The sequence below is a fragment of the Nannospalax galili genome, unplaced genomic scaffold (genome assembly GCF_000622305.1).
Source record: "Nannospalax galili isolate Female #2095 unplaced genomic scaffold, S.galili_v1.0 scaffold1458, whole genome shotgun sequence".
NCBI classification, from domain to species: domain Eukaryota; kingdom Metazoa; phylum Chordata; class Mammalia; order Rodentia; family Spalacidae; genus Nannospalax; species Nannospalax galili.
In genome coordinates, this window is record NW_008341827.1 from 219048 (window position 1) to 242709 (window position 23662).

General features: G+C 38.6%; 1 protein-coding gene, 1 non-coding gene and 1 pseudogene across 4 annotated transcripts in view; 2 read left to right on the forward strand and 1 right to left on the reverse strand.

Moving 5' to 3' along the window:
- The window catches only part of Armc8 (armadillo repeat containing 8), a 110318-nt gene that overhangs the window by 82259 nt on the left and 4397 nt on the right, over positions 1-23662 (reverse strand). Inside the window, exon 2 of one of the 3 annotated variants that reach the window (XM_008837437.3) lies at positions 5315-5391. The exons of 1 other annotated variant lie outside the window; for it this stretch is intronic. In XM_008837437.3, coding sequence (XP_008835659.1) covers positions 5315-5391 — 77 coding nt within the window. Of the gene's footprint in view, positions 1-5314; positions 5392-23662 lie in introns of those variants that run through there. One more of the 3 variants, XM_008837438.3, reaches the window with a different exon arrangement.
- On the forward strand, positions 12046-12240 carry LOC115071093. The gene has a single exon (XR_003850209.1). It is a non-coding gene; the product is annotated as a U2 spliceosomal RNA (small nuclear RNA).
- On the forward strand, positions 12424-13137 carry LOC103737609 (annotated as a pseudogene).

Sequence of the window (23662 nt, forward strand, 5' to 3'; positions counted from 1 at the left end):
CCCCTGTCTAAAAAAAAAAAAAAAAAAAAAAAAAAAAAAGAAAAAAGAAAAGAAAAGAAAATTCAGCTCAAAACAACCTAGATACTTACTGTATACCTACGGTATAAATAAACAGAACAGCCCCAAGAATTGGCAATAATTTAGCTCATTCTTATAAATTACTGTGACGCAGATATTTAAAATGTAATTTCAGATATTTATAAAAAAATACAAGAATTTTACAGTAGCTATTTAATTTCTCTATAGCATTTTATAGTTCCTTAATAAATATGGATACCTTGTTTTCAGAATATCGTTTTTTTTTTGACAATTTCATACATGTATCTTGATCATAACTATCCCTAATGAATGCATTCTCAGAAATTAGAATATTTACTGGATTTAACTCTACAAATCATGACTACAAACCACCTTATTTTCTCCAAAAATTAAGAGCACAACTTAATAACCACACTAAAATGTCCAATAATTTGGAGCATATTAATATTTTAAATCTAGTATTCCAAAGAACATCACAAAGGTAGAGACTGGGGAGATGGCTCAGTGATTAAGAGCACCGGCTGCTCTTCCAGAGGACTGGGGTGTGGTTCCCAGCACCCACATAGTGGCTAACAGCTGTCTGTAACTCCAGTTCCAGGGGATCTGACACCCTCTTCTGACCTCCACAGGCATTTCACACAGGTATGTACATATATACATGAAGTCAAAATACTCATACACGTAAAATAAGAATAAATTAATTGATTAAAATTAAAAGAAAGCTTTAAAAACCTGTTAGAACATTGTGGAATAGTATGAAGTAAACAGGTGGTTTGAACATAAGAACCGCTGTACTACATATACACACAACTGCTCTGTCATTCAAAGTTAGTATCATGCAAACACAATGTGAACTTCTACATAAGCAAAGACTATGTCAATTTGAGAAAATATATTATGGATAATTCTGTCACTCTTAACCACAATTTTCTGCCTAATTCTGTTTTAGAGCATATACTTTGAAGACTCAGGGTTACTCTACTACATTTTGTCTTTTTATGTATCTACTGACTCAATGGATTAGAAGAAAAAATTTTAAAAACATTCTAAGATATTTAAAATTATTCTAAAACTTAATATTATAACTTAAAAGTTCTAAAAAAACAAATACTTCATGTTTATGTACACTACTAACTCTGGTGAACCTGTCTATGCCTCCTGAGATCAGAGACATGTTACTTTCTGGAAACAGAAAACTGAGTAATCAGTATCAAAACAATCTTATCTCATTAGTACATTAAAATCCTTCAGAAGGCACATTAGAAATGAGTTCTTGGTAAAAACCGCATAGTTCCATGGCATTGACAATTACCTATGAATTAACTCAAGGGAGCTAGTCTAGCTCTGATCTTACTCAACTACTACAAAGCAGCTAACAACTGTCCATAATTCTAGTTCCAGGGGATTCAATACCCTCTTCTGACCTCTGCAGACATTGCACAACATGGGTGCACTTACACACATGCAGGCAATACACTCATACACATAAGATAAAAATAATAAAATTTTTCTCAAAAGAAAGAATCACAGAAATAAAAATCAGACCAAGAGCGTGGCTTAGATGGTTTTTAAACACACAGACAGAGAAAAGTATATGGAGAGAGTAGGGGTGGTGTGTGGGGGGGGGAATCTAAATAGTTTTGATTCATGATCTACAAAATTTCTGAACACTTACTCTTCTTCAACTATGATATTGATCATGGTTGAATCAATACCACAATAACCTCTACAAAAAAAAAACCACAAACAAACAAACAAACAAAAACTGTCCTATATGTAATTTTTCTCTTGCTGTTTGGTAATGTTTTGAGGTAGGGTATCACATAGCCCAGGCTGTCTCTGAACTTACTATGTAGCAAAAGCTGGTCTTTCCAACTCATGGTCCTTCTGCCTTTGCCTCCTGAGTGCTAGAATTACAGATGTGCACTATTACTATCCCCACCTCTACAGCTGTTTTTGGAAAGTCACATACAGATCTCCACACCCTGAAAAGTTCAGAATTTCAAATGCAGCACAGCCTGTCTGGTATACCTATTTTCTTTTGCAGTTCATGTGCTAGACAAGAGACTCCCCCTTCTGCCGTATCTGCTCAGATCCCATGCCACACCTAAGCATCTTCTACTCAGTTATGCACATGAAACTTTGCTCTTTTAGAAAAAAAGGATCTGATTCTGTATTCAAAGACTTTGCTACAGTAGGATAATTCAAGTTAATGTTAAATTTTGTACCACCAAGAAACAAATTACATTAGATAATTCCTTGGCCTAACAATTGACAAGCAGTTTTGATTCCTAATAAAATCTCTGACAAGGTTATACTCACTGACCAGATAAAATGATCCCACAAGTGTGGGTTATCCACAAAAGAGTTCTCTGTATTTGTAGTTAGGCCTATAGTTACAGACTATAATGAAAACCCAGTATTTACTTTTAGTTTCTTCAGTTTTGTTCTTCCTGATAGTATGTTATTTAAATTCATAATCTTTTTGGAGAAAAATCAAATTTAATGCAGCTAGGAAAATAAAACTCTACCTGGCTTATAGACACAGCTAAAGCTCCTTCCAATTCTTTTATGTTCCTCCAACTGGACATTTTGGATTTAAATCTATTCACTTCCACTTCTGTTATTCTTCACCTAAAAATGGAAGGTTACCTTTGGTTGTTTACACTCTGTACATATTTCCCTCTAGATACTTAACTGAGGACTAGTAATGGTCTCATAGTGACCTAATGATTGTGTAATGTGCATAAAAAAGAATGGGTACACTTTTTCCTAAATATCACTGTGGTATTCTCTCTCAACCACTTTGCCTGTGTAGACATAACTAAAACTAATACTGTACTCAACAAATTTAAAATAAATACATTTTTTTTAATTCCACTTTTCTTCTATGTTGAGAAGAAAGCTTTATTAAAACACACTAAATATGCTTCCCCAAGACTAGCTCCACTCTGAAATAAAATGGAGGGAAAAGAAAATAAAAAGTCTGTAATCTGCTCCTTTCAAACCATGAACAGATCTGAGCAGCACCTGCCTTACCAGAAAGTGCGCTCAACTGCATTCTAAGTGTTCTAGCTCCGGACCCTCCTCTCTTCAGTTCCACTGTATCACTGCTGATTTTCCTTTCTCTTCTCGGAAGAGAATCATGTTGTTTTAAAAGTTATTTTAAATTGAACTAGTAACAACTGGTCATGTAAGTGATATCAGTTGGGTCTCCTAACAGTAGGCACATCAGGCACTGAATCTTATGTTTCTGATTTTATTCTCACAACAACCTGGCAGGACAGGCAGTTATTTTCTCTTCAAGAGGAACGATGGTGAAACGAAAGCTCAAGGAAATTGAGTAATCTGCCCAAGCACCGGGTTAGGAAAGACCTGACTAGAAAATGTCACAACCAGGGCTTTAAGCTATTGTTGTCCAACTCCAAAGTCCATGCTCAGTCCACTACACCCTTTATATAAACAACCTTTTTCTGTCTGTCTAGCATGACAACTAATTGTGTCTGAGACACAATATTTTATCAACTTTCAGAAAGCTACAGTGGTCTTTAAGTTAAACATTTTAAGGTGACAAGTAACACCTGAATTAGTTACTCACACTAGATATAACCCAAGATACAAGTTCACCAAGTAAAACCTTTGATTAATACATCCAGCTTTCTCTCAAACAACTAGTAGTAATGATGCATCATCTTCTAATATCACATACTGAGTCGACATTTCTAACTAAGCCGAAGAATCCAAAGTGGTATTAGTATTCTCTGTCTCCAGTGCTGTCTGGTATGTGCAAGGAGTGTCTGCCTGCCTGTGGAGGAGTGCTTTTTAAACCTACCTCCTCAACCAATTTGCCTGTGTAGACGTAACCAAAACTAATTTACTTAACAGAGGTTTTTATACTACTTTTCCTGATAATAGTCAAACTAGTCTTTAAAAGAGTTAATGAAATCATCAAATTCTTCCAATTAGCGGGACAAATGCAAAAGTTAACAGAAAAAAAAAGTATCATTTGTTATTTCTCTAAAACAAAGAAGGGCAAAAATAAGTGTAACTATTTTAAGTGAGTCTCAGCCAGCTTTTGCAGCTTTGAATGAGAATTACAGACAAGAAGCTGGAGAGATGGTTAGGAATTAGGAGTACTTGCAGCTCTTGCAGTGGACCCAGGTTCGGTTCCCAGCATGCATATTGGGCGGCTCACAGTAGCCTGTAACTCAAGTTTCAGGGGCTCTCACACCCTCATCTGCCCTCTGTAGGCACCTGCACACATGTGGTACACATATATACACTAAGGCACACATATACATGTAAGCAATTTTTTTAAGACTAAGAGTCAAAAGAAAAGCTATAAGCATCCTAGCTTTACCATGGTTGAGCAAAAATAAAGCTTAGCGTAATAATTGACTGAAAACATTCATTCATTTGTGCCTTCATAGCTACCCCGAATGTACCCTACCCCTACCCTTTTCTGAAGTGCTTCATCTTTTGAGCACATGGAGGCCTATAGGCTCTGTATGTTTCCCAATTCCATGAGAAACCTAACTTAGGCTAGACCTTCCCCTAATGTGTCGAGTAAAAGCCACTGAAACTCAAAACAAAATTCACCTTCCAGTCACTTGAAATCTTACCCCATTTGTTTAACTTTAATTTTCAAACACATCATTTATAATATGTTGACACTTAAAAATGTCTCCTTTCATTAAAGATGAGGGAATTTGGGAGAAAAGTAGGACACACAAGTTAGAGGTTACCAGGAACTTACATTTTCCAATGACTCCTTTCTAAATGGATATTTAGGTTTTCATCACTAGGAGACAATCCAAAGCCCCACTCACCCATTCTCCCACTGCTTTCCAATGATCAGCCAACAGTTTTATTCTCTTTCTTTTGTAGACTTTAAAAGCAAAAGCATTCTTAAGTACATAAGAGGCATTCTACAAAAAAAAAAATTAAGCTAATCATTTTATTTTATTTTATTGGTCTTTTTGAGACAGCGTCTCCCTGTAGTCCCAGCTGGCCTGGTAGACCAGGCTGGCCTTGAACTCACAAAGATCCACCTGCCTCTGCCTTCTGAGTGCTGGCATTAAAGGTGTGTGCCACCACCCAGCAAGCTATTCATATTAATAACAGACAAATCTTACTAAGAAAATGTCAAGCAATCTTGCCAAATATAAGGAAAACAAAGTTACACCCTGAATTTTCAGAATGGTAACAGTTGGCAGATCCAAACATGAAAACAAACAGACTTTTTTTATAAGACTCTTAAGTACATACTACTTACATGACACCTTGTAGAACTTTCTGGGGATCAGGGTCAAATAGCCTGTCAACATAGTGGCGACTGCTAGCTGTTACTTCCTAGAAAGTAGGGGAAAAATTATGACATCTGAAGCCATGCAAATCACAAGTTCATAGCATCACCTACAACATCAAACAGCTATACAGTCCACCTTAAGAAAGATGAACGATTCCTAGTAGGGCACTGTATCTGCTCCTCTACTGATGGGGAATACTTAAGTAAATGGATTTTTCCTCTTAGTTTTCAAAATAACTGGAAACTACAGTGCTCAGTTCAAGATGCCAAAGGTCAAATTTTTTTAAAGAGCACCTAATTTTTTTTCTTTTTGGTTTCTGAGACAGGGTTTCCTGTAGTCCCAGGTGGCCTGGAACTGGCTATGTAGACCAGGCTGGCCTTGAACGCACAAGGCCTGCCTCTGCCTCCCAAGTGTTGGAATTAAAGGCATGCGCCACCACGCCCGGCTAATGAGCATATAATTTCAAAAGTAAGAAAATCCATGAAATACTATAAATTTTAAAACTGAAACCAGCAGAAGTTTGAAAAAAAAAAATCAACATAATTGCAAAGTACAGATCTTGCTCATTTAAAAATCAGAATGGGGGGCCGCTAAGCCCCTAAATTCATTTTTTGTCATCACTTTAAAAAATTTTTCTGACACAGGCCTCTGAAACCATGATAAACAATAGGTTAGGTAGAAAGAAGATATCCAGTTCTCACCAGAATAGTCTGGACACTGGGCCCTTTCTGGTGAGCCCTGAGAGCTTTGTCAGCAGAAGTGGGCACATATGCCCAGAAACAAGCTGGGTTCCTTCACTAACCATCGGGAGTTGTGCATGTACGAGCACTGCAGAGGGGCCTTACTGTGCTTAGTAGACACTAAAGGGGAGAAAATACAGCCCTGGTCAAACAGAAGGGATAGTACAAGGAGTCCTTTTGACTGATATAAGAGGAGCAACAGATGTAAGTACAAAACTGTAATAATGTAGTTGTAACAGCTCCTCTCAAAGAAAACAGTGCAGAATTAGAGTGATGTATAGGTTCAAGAGAGCTATCTAGTCAGAACTGGCTACGGCTTGATAGAACTGTAAAGTCCTATTGTAGAACAGGGGTGTCAGCCACAAGCCTGTCCCAGCAGCTGCGAGGCTAAAGAAGACTGCAAGTTTGAGGCCAGACTGACTACACAGTGAGCCCTTCTCAAAAAAAAAAAAGAAAAAAAGGAGTAAAAGGAGAGACCGCCTGCTATTTGCACTGTGCTCATTATGCTTTCTTAGGTAATATTTATCTTGTTGGATAAGATTCTTTTATATTTAAGTTTCAATATGCAACATTTAAAACAAAAGGCATATTGAAGAACCAGGAAAAAAAAAAAAACTACTTCTGTTCATTTTCTGATGTCTGCTGGAACATGCTTATATGCTGTCACCCATTAGTTATGACAGGGACAAAAAAAACCTTTCCAGTTTCCTCAAAATTCCAAATTAGCAAGAGTTACTGCCAAGATACAACTTCAGTTTAAATGTCTGTCACCAAAAGTAACTGGCAAACCACACAAATGCTTAACTTGCCAAATAATAAAAATGATCAAAATCAGCTTGTATTTCCATATTCTGAATCTGCTGCCAAAATATAAGTGAAGTTATAAAAACCAAACAGCAGAAGTAAATAAAATCAACAGTGATGAAATTACGCCTTCCATGTATATTAGTCTTCTAGTACAGTCTGTTTGCCTCAAAACGACAGGATGAAAGTTAGAAGGACTCTGAACAATTGTCCCACTTCCATGGTTTACAAAGTTTCTTAGGATCATCACTCAGATGTCAGATCATGAAATGTTAATTAAGCAACTACAGGAATATATGGTGAGACACTGTATCAGGAGCAAAAGTGGAGAAATGAAAAAAGCTGTTCTGTAAAACAGGAAGAGTTGACACTCCATGTAGGTACATTTGTTCCTGTGTGTGTGTGCACAAAAGTACCTAAAGTCTAGATAGAGGCTGACATCTGCTATTGCTCTCTACCTGGTTTTTGTTTTTTTTTCCCCTTGTTTGTTTGCTTGTTTTTAGATAGGATCTCTCACTGAACCTGGAGCTTATCAATTTGGAAAGTCCACCTGGTTAGCAACTCCAAGGATCTTCCTATCTCCTCCTCCCCAGTGCTAGGATCAGTTTGTACCACCATGTCTAGCTTTTCACTTCAGTGCGGGGATCTGAACTCAGGTACTCATCCTTGAGGCAAGCACTTCACCAACTGAGCCATTTCCTAGCCCCATTTCCTGGCTTTCTAATAAAGTAAGATCTTCTGAATATCTCAAACCCGGAGCCTCTTTCCCATTTAGAGACTGGTATTTGCCTTTTCTGCTAACCTCTTTACTCCCTCACAGCTCTGTATCTGTTGCCTCTCAATGTAGTTAAAACTAACAGACAAAAAGGTTTGGTACTTATCTCCCTCCTTCAAAAAATGTGAATATCTAGCTGTCTTAGCACCATTTGTAGAAAAAGACCTGGTGAGTATTTTGGTGCTCTTACTGAAAATCCTATTTGGGGTACAGGGAGCCCCACAAATTAATTCATTTCTATTCTTGGTTTTCACTAATGTATATGATCTTATGCCAGGATCAGTGTTGATTACCAAAGCTTTCTAGTAAGTTTTTAAATGGTAAATTATTTTTCTTTTTTTGTTGTCTTTTTGGTCTTTTTTAAGACTGGGTCTCCTTGTAGCCCCAGCTGCCTGGAACTCACTATGTAGACTAGGCTGGTTTGAAGTCACAAAAATTTGGCTGCCTCTGCCTTCCATGTGCTGGGACTAACGGTGTGTGCCACCATGCCCGGCTTGTAATTATTTTTCAAGATTGGCTGTCCAAACTTTTCTTCCCTTAATAACAGCTCTTTCCTACTTTGTGCCTGTTTCATTCAATGAAACAAGCAGTGAGTATCTATATGGATGTAGTGGAATGTGTTAAAGATGAAAATTTTAATAAGGTACAATCCCTGCCCTAAAGAATTCAAGCCCCACTGTAACTAAGTTTGCATAATTTTGTGTTTCCTACTAGAATACAAAAACAGGTACATACAATGTAAAGCACTGAGGAGTTAAATAAACTGAAATTGGAGAAGCTTTTTAGATGAGTGGGTTTTAGAAAATGCCTAGTATACACCAGAATGGACAAGGAAAGACAGCTTCAGAATCACAGCCATAGGACAGGTGAAGCCTGAACATCTAAACCAACACGTATACAAGCCGCTGGTAAAAGAACAGAGAGGGAGAAGTGGCACCATTCAGTACTCCGCAAGGCCTCTTGTTCAAAGGCCTATCCCAAAGAACATGCCAAGAGGTACTGAAGGCAGAGTCTTGTAGGAAGCTTCCAGTCTTTAAGAGGTCAGTCCCCTTAAGCCACTGAAGCTGTGGCAGCAAGCAAATTCAGAGCATGCAAGCTTTGTGCCTAACATTCATGCCTATGTCTGCATGGGACAGTTCTTGCATCTTACCGCTTTCCTTCGTAGATAGGGCGTCTCTCCCTATTGTTCTCTATTCTTAAGACGACAGTGTGGTAATGAAGTAGTCAAGCAAAGACCTGAAGAAGGGCAAGTCTTTACAAAGAGAGCAACCAACACAAGGCTCTGAAGTGCAGTGTCTGTCACCATAAAGAACAGGAATAGAAGGGACAGAGGCGGAGGCAGTAGGAGGTGAGACCAACAACAGTGGCCAGTTGGCAAAGAGCCACCTGTCTAACATGACAGCCACTATGGCTGTTTACCGTTTGACACACGGGTAGAAACTAAATTTATCCAATTTTAAAATTAATTAAAAATTAGTTATAAATTTTGTGAAATTGAAATATAAACCAAGTATTTCTAATAAAAATTTAGCATTCAAACTATATAAAGTGTGCACTACTTTCAAGACTTGATATGACAAGAGTAAAATAACGTTAAAATTATTTTCGTTTTCAGGACTAGAGTGGTTAAGAACACTGGTTATTCTTGCAAAAGGCCTGGGTTTGAATCCCAGCACCCACATGGCAGCTAACAACTGTCCGTAACTCCAGTTCCAGGGGATCTGACAGCCTCTTCTGTCCTCTGCGGGCACTGCATGACATGGGTACACTTACCTACATGCATGTAATACATGCATACACATAAAAATAATAAAATAAAACATTAACAAAAATTATTTTCATGTTTTCATTTTACATTTAATAGCATGGCTACCAGCAATTTTTAATTACATAGTTTTCTTTATTTTTTTGTTGGCCAGCACTGGTATAGAGCCTTTTAAGTCACTGTAAGGATTCTGATTTTTATGGCATGAGTGGGAAACCAATAAAGGGTTTTGGGGGAAAGATACATAATCTGACTTCATTTTAAAAGGTTTGCTTTGGCTGAAATTTTAGGAACAAGTACATACAAAAAGGGGAGGGGCTACAAGTACAGAGAGGGGAGACCAGACACGAGCTACTTCAGCAACAGCATTGAAATGACAGTAGCCAGGCCTAGAGTGAACACTGAAGATAGGAAGGTTCTCCCAAACTCCAGATAAATGGAGAAGTGTGAAATAACTGTCAAACTGGACATGTTACCAGACTGGATATAGGACAAGAAGAGAGGTGCCAAGGGTAACCATGGAAAGTTTTCGCCTGAGTACCCAGAAAGACTGACTTGCCAGTTCATGAGATGAGACTGTGAGAGGTGTAGTTAGGAGGAAGACAAAATTTTGGCTTCAGACATGGAATGACTGAGAATCCTACTAAACAATTCAAACGAGGATTTCAAGTTGGCAGTGTTCAGAATTTAGGGGAAAAAAAGTTTAAGTTGAAGATACAAATCAGAAAATTATCAGCTTATAAACAGGATTAATTCACTAAAGGAGTGACCCTGGATAGAGCAAGGCCAGAAATTTGTGCTCTACAGCCAGTGTTATGGACAGAAACCCAAGAAGCTAACCCCTAGGATGTTTCAAGGAGGAAGTAGTCAGCTATGTCAAATTCTAGTAATATGTACCAAGAGATAGTGGCAAAGACCTGACTGCTGGATTTAGGAACAGAGAGGATAACAGTGGTCTTGACAGTCCAGAATTTTACCAGGCAAGGACAGCAAAGCTAAAAGAGGATTCATATGAACTGAGGGTGTAATTATAACAGTGTGTTATGTGGGACCAATGAAAAGGTAGCAAAGCATTGTAAGTAACAGAGGGGTTGAAGGATTGCTGCTGTGGGAGTAGTAGGAGTGGTCTGGGAGGAGACAGTGGTTAGGATATTTGGAATAGAGGTGATGAAAGGATTTTAGGCATGAATAAGGTTACGGTCTAGGAAATGATCATGAGAGTTAGTAACTCAAGAGGGAAGGAGAACATGATCATTGAAGAAGTCTAGAATTGCAGAAAGTTATTTAGGTAGAAAATTAAATTTCCATATATCATCACAGAAGTAATGCTGGGAAGAGTTAGTGTGAGCTAGGAGCTAAGATCTTAAATGAAGGAATGTCAGACTCTGTTCTTGAGACCTTGACTCATGAGATTCAAAGATGGAGTTTCTAGGCAAGAGGTGGGGAAAGAGTCTAAAAACACCAATGAGTAGCAAGGAGGACCTCTACCTCTACCTTCTGTCGAAGTACTATGAGGGAACCTGGAGGGGGAAAAACCACTAGCTGAGAAGACTGCAGGAAAAAGCTGGAGAAAATGTCATCAGTGAGAAACGTAGTTTCATTGTGAATGATGATGAAGGAAACGAGCAGGGAGGAGGCTAAGCATAAGGGAAATCCAGGGAAAGAAAAAGACCATGGCTACGAGATGGAATAGCGGCTCTGAGGGCATGAGAAATGATCCTAGAGTCCCTGGGCTACATGCAGCTAATGCAAACAGATACAAAGCTTCATCCTATGGTGACTGCAGAGGAGGATGAGAGGTGAGTAGAGAGTGGGGTGGGGTGATAAAGATGGGGAACCCAGAGCCCTTCCTCATTTTTTTCCTCAAACAGTATGGAAACCGGGGGTGACAGTATGATCTGGGTACTTCTTTACTCCTCTTGCCCATGGAGACAAGAAGGCTAAGAAGGGCTTCTGGTATTCTGTCCTTTCGTGATGTGAATTCTCTCTCATTTCAAAACATCTTTTGAGTGATTTTCTGTAACTTTCGGTAGCTGGAGGGGATATGCTGATTCTTCCCTTCTTCCAACCAAAGAGGGAATGTGAAAAGTAGTCAGCTAAAGCCCAGGGTACAGTCTGTGCTCATGAAGGACAGCAAAGTCAGCCAGAGTCAGTGCTAGAATTCTGTGCCTTTTGGCACAGGGCCTTAAAAAAAAAATGGGCTACCAAGTCCCCAAAACCTGGCTCTGAATTCATTTTACATATTCAACTCCAGTCCCAGGGGATCCAAAGTACTCTTCTGACCTCCATGGACACTGCACAAAAAGGGTGCACTTAACACACACGTAGGCAATACACTCATACACATAAAACAAAAAAATTATTTTAAAAAGGAATCATTAATCATTGTCACAAAATAATACAAATAAACAGTGTTGGAGACAACCTGGGCTAAGTAACCACCCTACCTTATACATCTTCAATAGAATCAAAGAAAGAGGAAATTTTTCATAGAAGTTCAGAAACTGGTCAGATGTCCTAAAAGGGCAAACCAGAACAGACTCTAATTGCACCTCTCAAACTACCAATGATCAGGATGAATTTAAGTCATTCTTTTTCTAAAAAATAAGTAAAATCGCTTCTTGGCCTTTTGGCTAAGATCAAGTGTAGTATCTGCTCTTATCAGTTTAATATCTGATACATCCTCTATCCGAGGACAATATATTAAATGGATTTTTGGAACTAGGAGTTGGACTAGGTAGGAGCTTCTTCCGTCCACTCCAGGCATTGACCTGGTATTGCAGTACCTCCAGGAACGGTGCACTCCCTCGGGAATCTGAAGCTCTTATAAAAAAGAAAGACATCTGTGGGCTCCGCTCGCCCACACGCCCGCACGCCCACACGCTGCATGCTGCCGCCCCTTCCGAAGGCCCTAGCGCTCAGGCCAGGTCGCCTCTCCCCCCTCCACCCCAGCCACAGAGAGTTAAGTTTGAAGAGGGGGGTGAGGGGAACATGGACATGAAGAAGAGGATCCACCTGGAGCTGAGGAAACCGGACCCGGCAGCTGTTCGAGAACTTGTCTTGGACAATTGCAAATCAAATGATGGACAAATTGAGGGATTAAGGGCTTAATTTGTGAATTTGGAGTTCCTCAGTTTAATAAGTGTAGGCTTGATTTCAGTTTCAAATCTCCCCAAGGTACCTAAATTGAGAAAGCTTCAGCTCAGCGATAATAGAATCTTTGGAGGGCTGGATATACTAGCAGAAGAACTTCCAAATCTCACACATCTAAACCTAAGTGGAAATGAAAGTTATCAGCACCTTGGAACCTTTGAAAAAGTTGGATTGTCTGAGAAGCCTGGCTCTGTTTAACTGTGAGGTCACTTCTCTGAATGATTACGTGTCTTCAAGCTCCTGCCTCAGCTGACCTACCTGGACAAGTAGGATTTTGATGATGAGGATGAAGATGAAGTCGAAGATGTAGAAGGAGAAGATGATGAAGATGAAGTCAGTGGGGAGGACGAAGAATTTGGACATGATGGAGAAGTTGACGAAGATGAAGATGAGGATGAGGATGAAGGTGAAGAGGAGGAAGAAAGCAGGAAAGGTGAAAAGAGAAAGAGAGAAACAGACGATGAAGGAGAAGGCAATGAAGACCCCAAACAACCTGCAGAAACAGAACTGTTCAGTATTGGTTGGACTGCTCATGGATTTGTAGCTGTTTAATAAAAGGTAGCTGTGATACCCCAGGACACCCACCCACCCAAAGAGCCAAAGAACAGTTCCTGTGGCATTCCACCTTCTTCCATTTAGTCCCTTTTGGTACTCCACCACCAAGAAAAGTGTAAACATTGTTAAGTTTTCCTGTACTACTCTTTGCTGTAGCCTGGATAGCTGTGATTGGTGAGTCAATCATCCCTGGCTACCAGTTACACTGAGACTGTAAAATTTTTACTTTCTGTACAACAACAAGAAAAAGGTTTGTAAAAAAGAAAGACTACATAATCGGTAGCGGGCCTGGTATCGCACGCCTTTAATGCCAGCACTTGGGAGGCAGAGGCAGGCAGATTTCTGAGTTCAAGGCCTGGTCTACATAGTAAGTTCCAGGACAGCTGGGGCTACAGGGAGACCTGAAAAAAAATAAAAAAAAAAAAAAAAAAGTAAATTTCCTCAGGAAAGGTCTGGAATGACACTTTGTTAAGTCGCAGATTCCCTACGAATAAGATAATGCAAAAGTGAAGAAAAAATGTGTTCAGCTCAAGTTTTAGAGCTATACTATTAATTTATCAAGTAATGAAAATGTTTAAAGATTAATGTCAAAATTACTCTAATTACAGTCTTGTTCTGTGGTTTTGTTTTATACTGTTTAGTTTCTTCACTTTTTATTCGAGTATATAAACCTCACAGTACCAAGCTTCATTACAACAATTTCACACACATACATTCTGGGCATATTCCCCTTCTCTATTACCCTCTTATCCATACCTTTCTCTTCCCTTCTCTGCTTCCACACCCTTTGACTTTCACAACTCGTCTTTTTTCTTCTAAATCCCACATATGAAAGAAAACATGTTGTACTTGTCTGTGCATCTGGTTTCTCTCACTTAACAGGATGATCTCCAGTTACACCCATCTTTCTGCAAGTGACATAATCTTGTTCTTTATGGCTGAATATTAAACTACTGTGTTCTCATATGACATTTTCTTTGTCCATTTAAGCAATGCATATCTAATATCTAGTCTGATGTCATAACTTGGCAATTATAAATAGTCCTGTAACAAATATGTATATGCAGTTATCTTTTTTAAAAATTTATTTTATTTATCTTTATTTTTTATTTTATGTGTATGCACATATTGCCTGTATGTAGGTAAGTGCACCCATGTTGTGCAATGCCCGCAGAGGATAGAAGAGGCTGTTGGATCCCCTGGAACTGAAGTTGTTAGCTGCCATGTGGGTGCTGGGATTTGAACCCGGGTCTTCTGCAAGAACAGTTAGTGTTTTTAACCGCTGAGCCATCTCTCCAGCCCCAGTTATCTTTTTTAATAAGATTTATTATTTTATGTACATGGTATGTGTTGACTATACATATGTACACGACATACCTGCAGTGCCCATGGCCAGAAGAGGGGCGTAAGATCCCATGGAACTCAATTACAGGGAACATGAGCTACCATGTGGGTACTGGGAACTGTACCCCTGGAAGAGCAGCAAGTGTCATTTCTCCAGGCCCCCGTATGCAGGTATCTCTACAGTAAGATGACTTTGATTCTTTAGAGTATATACTCAGGTGTGGTATAGTTGGGTCATATGGTAGTTCTATTTTTAATTCTCTGGGGGACCCACGCACTCATTTCCTTAGTGAATGGACTTCATTGTGTATAACAAGTTCCTTTCTCCCACCTTCCATCCTCATCAACACTGCTTATTTGTTCTTGATAACAGCATTTCTGACTGGATTGAAACGGAGTCTTAATGTAGTTTTGATGTGCATTTCCCTGACAGTTAAAAGATGATGAACATATTTTTTTCATGTATTTATTGGCCATTGGTACGTCTTCATTTAAAAAGTGGCTGTTCAATTCCTTTGCCCATTCTTTTGTCCATTTACTCTCCTAGTGGTAGTTTTTTTTTTTTGAGTTCTACGTATGTAAATTTTGTTAACATGTACTATTCTTTATTTATAGTTACAATGTAGTAGAAAAAAACAATTTGTATTTGTAGATTTATGTTTGAGCCCTAGTTTACCACTATGTAAGTTTCTGTATGATGGCATATGCCTTTAATGACAGCATTTTGGAGGCAGAGGCAGAGGCAGGAGGATCTGTTTGTTTGAGGCCAACTTGGTCTACACAGTGAGCTCCAGACCAGATCATCCAGATATACATAGCGAGACCTTGTCTCAACAACAACAACAACAAAAAGAGGTGGATCTCTGTGAAATTGACTTTCAGATTGTTTCTTCAGCCATAAATGATTATCACACAGCTCAGAGTACAGCTCAAAGAGAGAACACACAGATAATTCCCTGTAAATGCACCCTACTAACTTCAAATGAATTCAATTTTTAAAATATTTTATTTATTTTTTTATTATTTTATGTGTATGAGTGTATTGCCTGCATGTATGCAAATGCACCCATGTCACGAAAAGCCTGCCGAGGTCAGAAGAGGGCATTAGACCCCAGGAATAGGGATTGTTAGAGGTAAGAGATGGTTGTCAGCTGCCATGTGGGTGCTGGGAATCAAACCATGGTCCTCTGCAAGAGCAGCAGCCAGTGCTCTTAACACTGAGCCATGACTCCAGCCCCAAGAATTTGATTTTTTTGTTGTACAAAAACAGACAACTGCTTAGTCTAACGCCCCATAGTTATCCATAAACCTAGTTAAAAAGTATTCAAAGACACCTGTCCTCACAATAGCAGCTTAACCTCAGACCAAGCTAATACCTGACCAAAAAATTAACACACTTGTTTAGCATGTTAGAGTTTACAAAGTATTTTCATATCAAATTTCTCATTTAACTCATATGGCTCTTTAGGAATCAAAATATTACAAATTTCAATGTGGAATTCTGATCCCATAAGAAATAAATGCTTAAACCAGTGTCTGCCAAGCAAAATTTAATGTTAATTAATTCACAAACTGCTATAAACTTCAAACTACTTACAATGTTTATCATGTCAGAGAAAATCCCAGTGTATGAAACGATAGAAGAAACACAATTTTTAAAAATAGGATGCTTGAACTCATTAAGATTCAATCTCAAACCTACTTCAGGCTGAAATCCATCAGTACCTTTAATTTCCCAGGTATTATGCCAGCTGCTGGGAAGAAAGACATAAAATACAATCTTTTACCCTCAAGGTATTCACAGCACAAGCAAGAAAGTTACAAATGTAAATTGTAACAAATGGTACATTTAGCTATAAAAATAAACACAAGAGGCCGGGCGTGGTGGTTGGCACATGCCTTTAATCCCAGCACTTGGGAGGCAGAGGCAGGCGGATCTCTGTGAGTTCAAGGCCAGCCTGGTCTACATGGTGAGTTCCAGGACAGGGAGACCTTGTCTCAAAAAGACCAAAAAAACCAAACCAAACCAAAACAAAACAAAACAAAAAAACACCACAAGATAAAAAGTTGAAGATACAATTACCTCAAGTTAGGGGTGGGATGGAAGGTAGGATGATTTTAATTAAAAAAAAAAAACAAAAAACACGAGTCTTAATTTGCCAGGTGAAATAACACAAACATATAAAAGATGGCTGTAAAACCATAAAGTATATTTAAGAAAATACAATTTAGTATTAAAATGACATAGCCTATGAAGGGAATACAAAACTCTGAAGCTGTACTTATTAATTCAGTTAATCAACAAAGATTTAAATGGCTGTACAGGCAATGCTCTATGCAGAGCAAAATAGAAAGAGAAAAGTGTCTGTCTCCGCAGAGCTTATACGTCTATGTTCATGTCTCTCTATTGTAGCAACACTGTCATAAGCTGGGATCAAAGGGAAGCAGGGAGAAAAAGCTGCACACACCATTCAGAATGCCCATCAGTACTAAAACAGTGCTCCTCATGGAAGTAATTTTTGGCTGTGAGAATAACACATTTAGCTACTGATATCCAATGAACAAGGACCAGGGAGGGTAGACGCCCTGGAGAGCAGGCCCACATCCCTCAACTCCACACTATCCAGTCACCTAGGTAAAAAACCTAGCCATAATAATTTGAGCTTAGAATCCAATTTCATTCTATATATAAATACAAAGTATGTTTTATACTATCTTAATGTACAATCAGCTTCCCAAGAACTCTGATTCTTTATGAATAAAGAAATGGCTGTACTTTGAATTATTAGACACTTTTATCAAAAGTTCAGACATTTCAAAAAGCTACACCAAAATCCCTAATGAATACATTTAAGTAACCATAACAACTAGCCTTTGTCAGTCTGCAGCATGCCTATCACAGGCACAGCCAACCCCTACACATCTGGAAACACATCATGAGTTTCTGACTTTTTCCTGACATAGTAGTAACCTGAGTATTTATTTACACACTTAAATATGTGTAATCAGTTTGCTTTTTCCTTTATTAAAGCTGGCATCATTTTGAAACAGTCAAGGACTCTTAATTTGTAAGTATCAGCATAAGAAAGAGAGAACCTGGGGAGGTTGGGAACAACTAACTGTAAGAGCTTGTAATGAGCCACCCAGTGAAGTGGGAGCCTCAGAAATACATTCCCATCCCTAGCATAAAATAAAAATCTCAGTCTCTACTGTCTCCAAAACCTATCAGTTCAAAACAAACAAAACAATTTTTTAAAAGCACAACTTCCTTTTGATACTGTTACTATTCTGAAATGCACTGCTTAACCAGTTAAACAGTCTCAATTATTCATTTTAAAGTCCTAGAGGGGCTGGAAAGATGGCTCAACAGATAAGACCACTGGCTGCTCTTGCAGAGGTCCCAGGTTTAATTCCCAGCACCCACATGGTGGCTAACAACCATCTGTAACTCCAGTTCCAATGCCCTCTTCTGATCTCCAGGATATTGCACGACACAGGTGCACTTACACACATGCAGTGTGTGTAATACATTCGTACATATAAAAATAAATAAATAAAATATTTAAAGTCCTGGAACACCTACTGTGTTTGAACTTGTCTGTAGAGACATCAGGAATGCCACAATTGAGACACTAGAAACCAATATTGAGTGGCATTTTATTAAATTGTGTCTCAACTTCAAATTCCATGCTTCCCTCTGCTTTAGGTTCCAAGATCACAAGAGACACAAAACCTCGACACCGCCTCACTGTCACTTGTAGAATTATGGGAAAATAAATATATCTCTGCCAAAGGGCTAATTTCACTCTCAGACAAAACTAAATGCTAAACAATTCCTTCCTAATTTTGAAGGGGGAGTTATCCTCCTCCTGGAACAGCACAGAAAGGATAATGCTATTAACAGAGACAGACCTACTACATGCAGAGAGCGATCATGCCCTTACTATCTATTTCAAAGTTCCTACTAGCTTTCAACAGGAAAGAAAAACAGGAAAAAGAAAAATGTCCACACTACTCATATCCAAGACTCTGTGCTTTATATTTTGTCCTGCTCTTAGTATTTTGGTAAACTTCTGATCCCATTAGGACCCAATCAGATCTATATTATTAATTTCTTTTAGTCCCCTTACATAATATATTTGGAATTATTTTTATCCTTAATTTTTTTCTCATAGGATTATTCTTTCTTATTTCTAAAGTTTCACATCATTCCTTTCCAGATTAATAAAAACCCCTTTCCTGTTACACCGAGTAACCACAGACAGGCTCTAAAATGTCACTTTCCAGGCAAGCTGGACCCCACCCATACGATATGTACCATACTTAGCACAATGGAGACTCCGAGAATGTGAGCTGCTTTCACTCAACAAATATCACCATGAAAATGCTAAATATGTAACTTTTTTACTTTATCTGCTTTTCTCAGAGAACCCTGACCTCTCGATGAAGACTGAAAACCAGGTTTTATATATGAATAGAATTTATGAACAATATCTCAATCAGTGTTCATAAAATCTCAACATCAACTCTAAAATGTAAGGCCATGAATACAATTTTGGTAGGGTTTTTTTTTCATTTATGTATTTGTGCATGTACACGTGTGTGTCTATGTGTGGGCAAGCATGAGCCTGTGTGTGTGTGTGTGTGTGTGTGTGTGTGTGTGTGTGTAGGAGTTGGCTCTTTCTGTCCACCCACATGGGTCCTGGGGGTGGAACATAGTTGTCAGGCTTGGGAGGCAGGCTCCTTTACCTGCCGATCCAACTCACCATCCCTATTTTGTATTTTAAATGTGGGACTCTATAGATTGGACTTTGACACCTAGCTATCAACAGCAGGCAAGTTCATACATCCAGGCCTCAGTCTTCCCCCAATAAAAAAAAATGACAAGAATTAAAGATTATCTACAGGATTTCTTCCAGGCAAATTTTCCATAACTCACATACAACCAAATATTTTTTCATTAATAAAAAGCCAGTTCACAGTCAGATGAAAGGGGATATGAAGAGTATCTTTACTTTTTCTCTAATGAGTTTCTAATGTAATAATATTTTTATGGCTCTGGCACACTAGTAATAATTTCTTTGATGGCCACATGATCCAAAAGCAATTTAGCATTCATGCTTCTAAAAATCAAGCCTTATAGTCTCTACTCTTTTAAGTATAGTACAAATCACAGTTAGCTAGATGTATTTGCTCTTTGATGAGTCTTTATCCTACTAAAAAATAAATACATTTAATTTTCAGTGTAGGTGCAAAAGTCTGAACTGAGAACTAAGAGATCCCCGTAGATAATATGAATAAGCTAAAGACCTATGGAGCCAAACAGTATATAATCTAGCAGTCCAAAGAAGTGAGACTATCTCTGGCAAGCACACATGGAATAAAAGGGCTGTGAGTTTCACAAAAAAATGGAGATTCTCTCTAGGTTGGCTAAAGTTCATCCAGATGCCTTCAAGATGAGGTAGCCAAGGAAATTCTCCAAGCACACCAAATGCCTATTTCTCAATCTTGACATAACAAAGTGAGCCACTCATACACAAATATGATGCTGTCTTGCACCATACAATAGTTTAAATTATTCAAGACTGTAATAATGTAATGACCTAGAGATCCTGGGTATCATCTTTCATGGTATACCTCAGAATGTCTGGACAGGCCAGCTGCCTTCTGATTCAAAGGGTCTGATGTGCTTCAAGCTCTTGGAGGCAGTGACAGCCTTGCCGGGGAGCTATCCATGGTACTTAGCAGCACTCAGCAGTCTCGTCTAAGAGTTGGAACAGAGCTTTCCAGTTATATTTTCTCTCTGGATCTGTCCGACCTGCCATCCACATGGTGGCCTCTCACAACTACGGCAACATCATGAGACGCTTCTGACCTGTTTTTCCATTTTGCCTGTGCCATGACCCTCAACTGCCTTATTTTCTTCTACCTTGTTCTCCAGTTAACTTGGCTTTGCACTCCAAGGCATCTGCTACACAAAGTACTCAAGGTGGACACAATTCACTGTTAGTTCACTGGCAAACTCTGGACGAAACAATTTAAATTCCTTGGATCTAGGCCCCCATACATGATTCCTTACATGAATTTTAAAACATTATTGTTACTTTTATTTAACATTCCAAGATGACTTTGATAGTACACGTTTTTGGTAACTATAGTCAGGACAAGTAAAGGAGTTGACCAAAGTGAATCTGCAAGCCCACTGCAGCTAAACTTCTGCCCTTTAGGCATATGCATGCTCTTTTGTGGATAAGGTGAGTGGTGCTTGTCCTTAAAGGAGATAAGGTTTTCACAGGCCCAGCACTCAGTGAAAGGGCTGTTCTTCAATTTCCAGTCAGTAGTAGGAATTTTGTTTTGATAAATAACATCCTATCTTTACCCCAAAATCAACATGGCATGTTTACTTGAAAACAACTGTCAAATCAGAAATCAAACAGTAGAGGCGGCTCAGTGACAGAGCACTTGTTCATCATGCATGCCACCTGGCCTTCTTAAAGAGGGAGGGCTCAAGTCAGCACCAACCAGAAGGCTAGCTCTCCAGATGAAATCTGAAGAGTCTACACTAAGGTGTTTCTGATTCTTACTAGATTAAAAAGCTTCTTGAGTACCAAGTGTCTAAATTTGGGTGGCAAGCTTTCCTTACAAACAGCAAAATGTCCTGAAACATATAATAAACAGCCCCTATTCTTCACAGATTGTTGATGAATTTTAGACCACTCCTGACAAACCCTGAGCTTACTGGTGCCTTGTAGTGTAAACTAATTGCAAACATTTTTAAATTGCTGAACAGATTTCATTTTTGTATTGTATTTATTACTAAAAACAAAAGGCCAAATTTATGCTTAGAGGGTAGTTGGATTTAACTTCACAGAATTTTCCTAATTATTGCCAATCGCCCACACACGAGAACAAATCAATAATTCAGCAATAGGCAAGACCAACAAAATAACAACTGTCAAGAACTGAACAAAAATCAAAGAACATTTAGACTTAGAATAGTGCTAAAGGTTACTTGTCCAAAAAAAGGCATACTGGCATTTGGAAAAGACCAAAACACCAAAAAGAAGCCAATTAAAATCAACAAGTACCTGGACTGTCCATACCAGCCTACAACATAATTCAAAGGCATTTTATATTCAAAGGCCTCTCTCAAACAGTGACAAAGTGATCAAACTGCCCAGCATGATGGCACACATCTTTAATCCCAGCACTTGGGAGGCAGAGGCAGGCCAATCTCTGTGAATTCAAGACCAGCCTGGTCTACCTGGTAAGTTCCAGGGCTACAGGGAAACCCTGTCTCAAAAAGACTTGCGCCCTCCCCCCCGCAAAAAAAAGTGACCAAACTAATATGTAATCCTCCTCTTGAAAAGATCTTTCACAAGGTATAAATCTGTATTTTCTTAAATCTCTCAATTGTTTAAGTAGATCTAGAATTCTTCATGGAGGGTTTTTTTTCCTATTTTATATGAAAGTGGTTTTTCTTTTTTTTAATGTTTTACAATAAAATCGATGACCCACTTTGAGTTACTTTTTGTGTAAGGTGTAAGGCTGTGATCAAAGGTTCTTTGGGAGAAGGGTGCTAGGGATTGAAAACTAGGGTCTTGCTCTACCAATGAGCCATACCTCCAGTCCCAAGGATCATTTCAACCCGTGGTTAACAGATGAAAAGACAAGCTAGAGAAAACACTTGCAAACACCTCCCTGATAAATGTGTAAATTGAACAATCAAAAAGCAGTCCAATTAGAAAATGAGCAAAAAAGGATACAAAGAAATATTTCCCTAGAGGACGTAGAGGTATCAAATAAACGATGAGAAGATTTCAACATTGCTTCACTAAAGAAATGAACACAAAGCAAGAGTGTGGTACAGTATCACCATATGTCCATTAGGAAAGCTAAAATGAAGGGGCTGGAGAGCTGCTCAGCAGTTAAGAGCCCTTGCAGAGAACCCAGGTTCAGTTCCCACACCACATGCACATGTCAGCTCACAACTGCCTATAACTCCAATTCCAGGAGACTGGATGCCCTCTTTTGGCCTCCACAGGCACCAGTTACATATGTGATAACATACATGCAGGCAAAACACTCATACACATAAAAAGAAAACAAACTTTAAAAAAAATAAGCTAAAATGAAAAATAACAATAACGTTGGTAAGGATGTTAGACATGAATTTCACTCCTAATAGGAAAATAAAAGGGTACAGTCACTCTGGAGAAGTTCATCGGTTTCTTTATTTATCATATGTAAAATAATACTTCTAGGAATTACACTTTTAGGTACTTGTTTCAGACATTAAAAATCACATCCACAAAAAGAATCTGTAAATGATTGTTCATTGCAGGTTATAATTGCCAAAAGCTAGAAACAGAACTTTCCACTAGATGCTGATGACTGGGACATCATACTTCGTAAGAACAAGGAACAAACTATTGATACATGCAATAATTTTGATGGATCTCAAAAGTGTTATGCTGTCGGACAAAAGCCAAAATCAAAAGGTCACATACAGTATGGCAAGGTATGAAAATGACAAAGTTACAGAGAGGGAAAAGAGATAACCAGTTACCACCAAGAGTCAAGGAAAGGGTGGGGGAGGTGAGTAAAGATGTGGCTCAAAGGAGACCCTGGATGAGGGGACAGTTTTGTATCTTAACAGCAGTGGTGAAAAAATGTTGCAAAAGCATGTACATACTTATAAAGATTTCCTGTTCCTGATACACTGAGTATGTAAAATGTAAACATAGGTAACTTAAGTGGTTACACACACAAGGACCTCTGTGAGTCTGCAACTTCCTATGAACCTATACTTACTCCAAAATAAAATGGCCTTAAAAATACAACCAACATTAAACCATCTAAAGTCTTAAAAACATGGGAAGAATTTGGAAGTGTGTCAGAAAGGCTGAGGCTAAACAGGAATGGCTGCAGCACACTAAAAAGAGAACTGGAGAGTCTGACCACCTCCTGAAATAGTTCAATCAAGCAATTATGAGGTACCTTGTATTTGCAAAATGTTGTAATAGTGGATTTAGTAAAAAAAAAAAAAAAAGGTCAAGTACCTACCTCTGAATTAGTTTACTCTCTAAGGAGATATGATAGGCTATTATTAAAGGCATCCACAAAACAGTTGCCTCTATGTTCTCTGTCACAGTTTTTCTTTTGCTCTAATTCATTC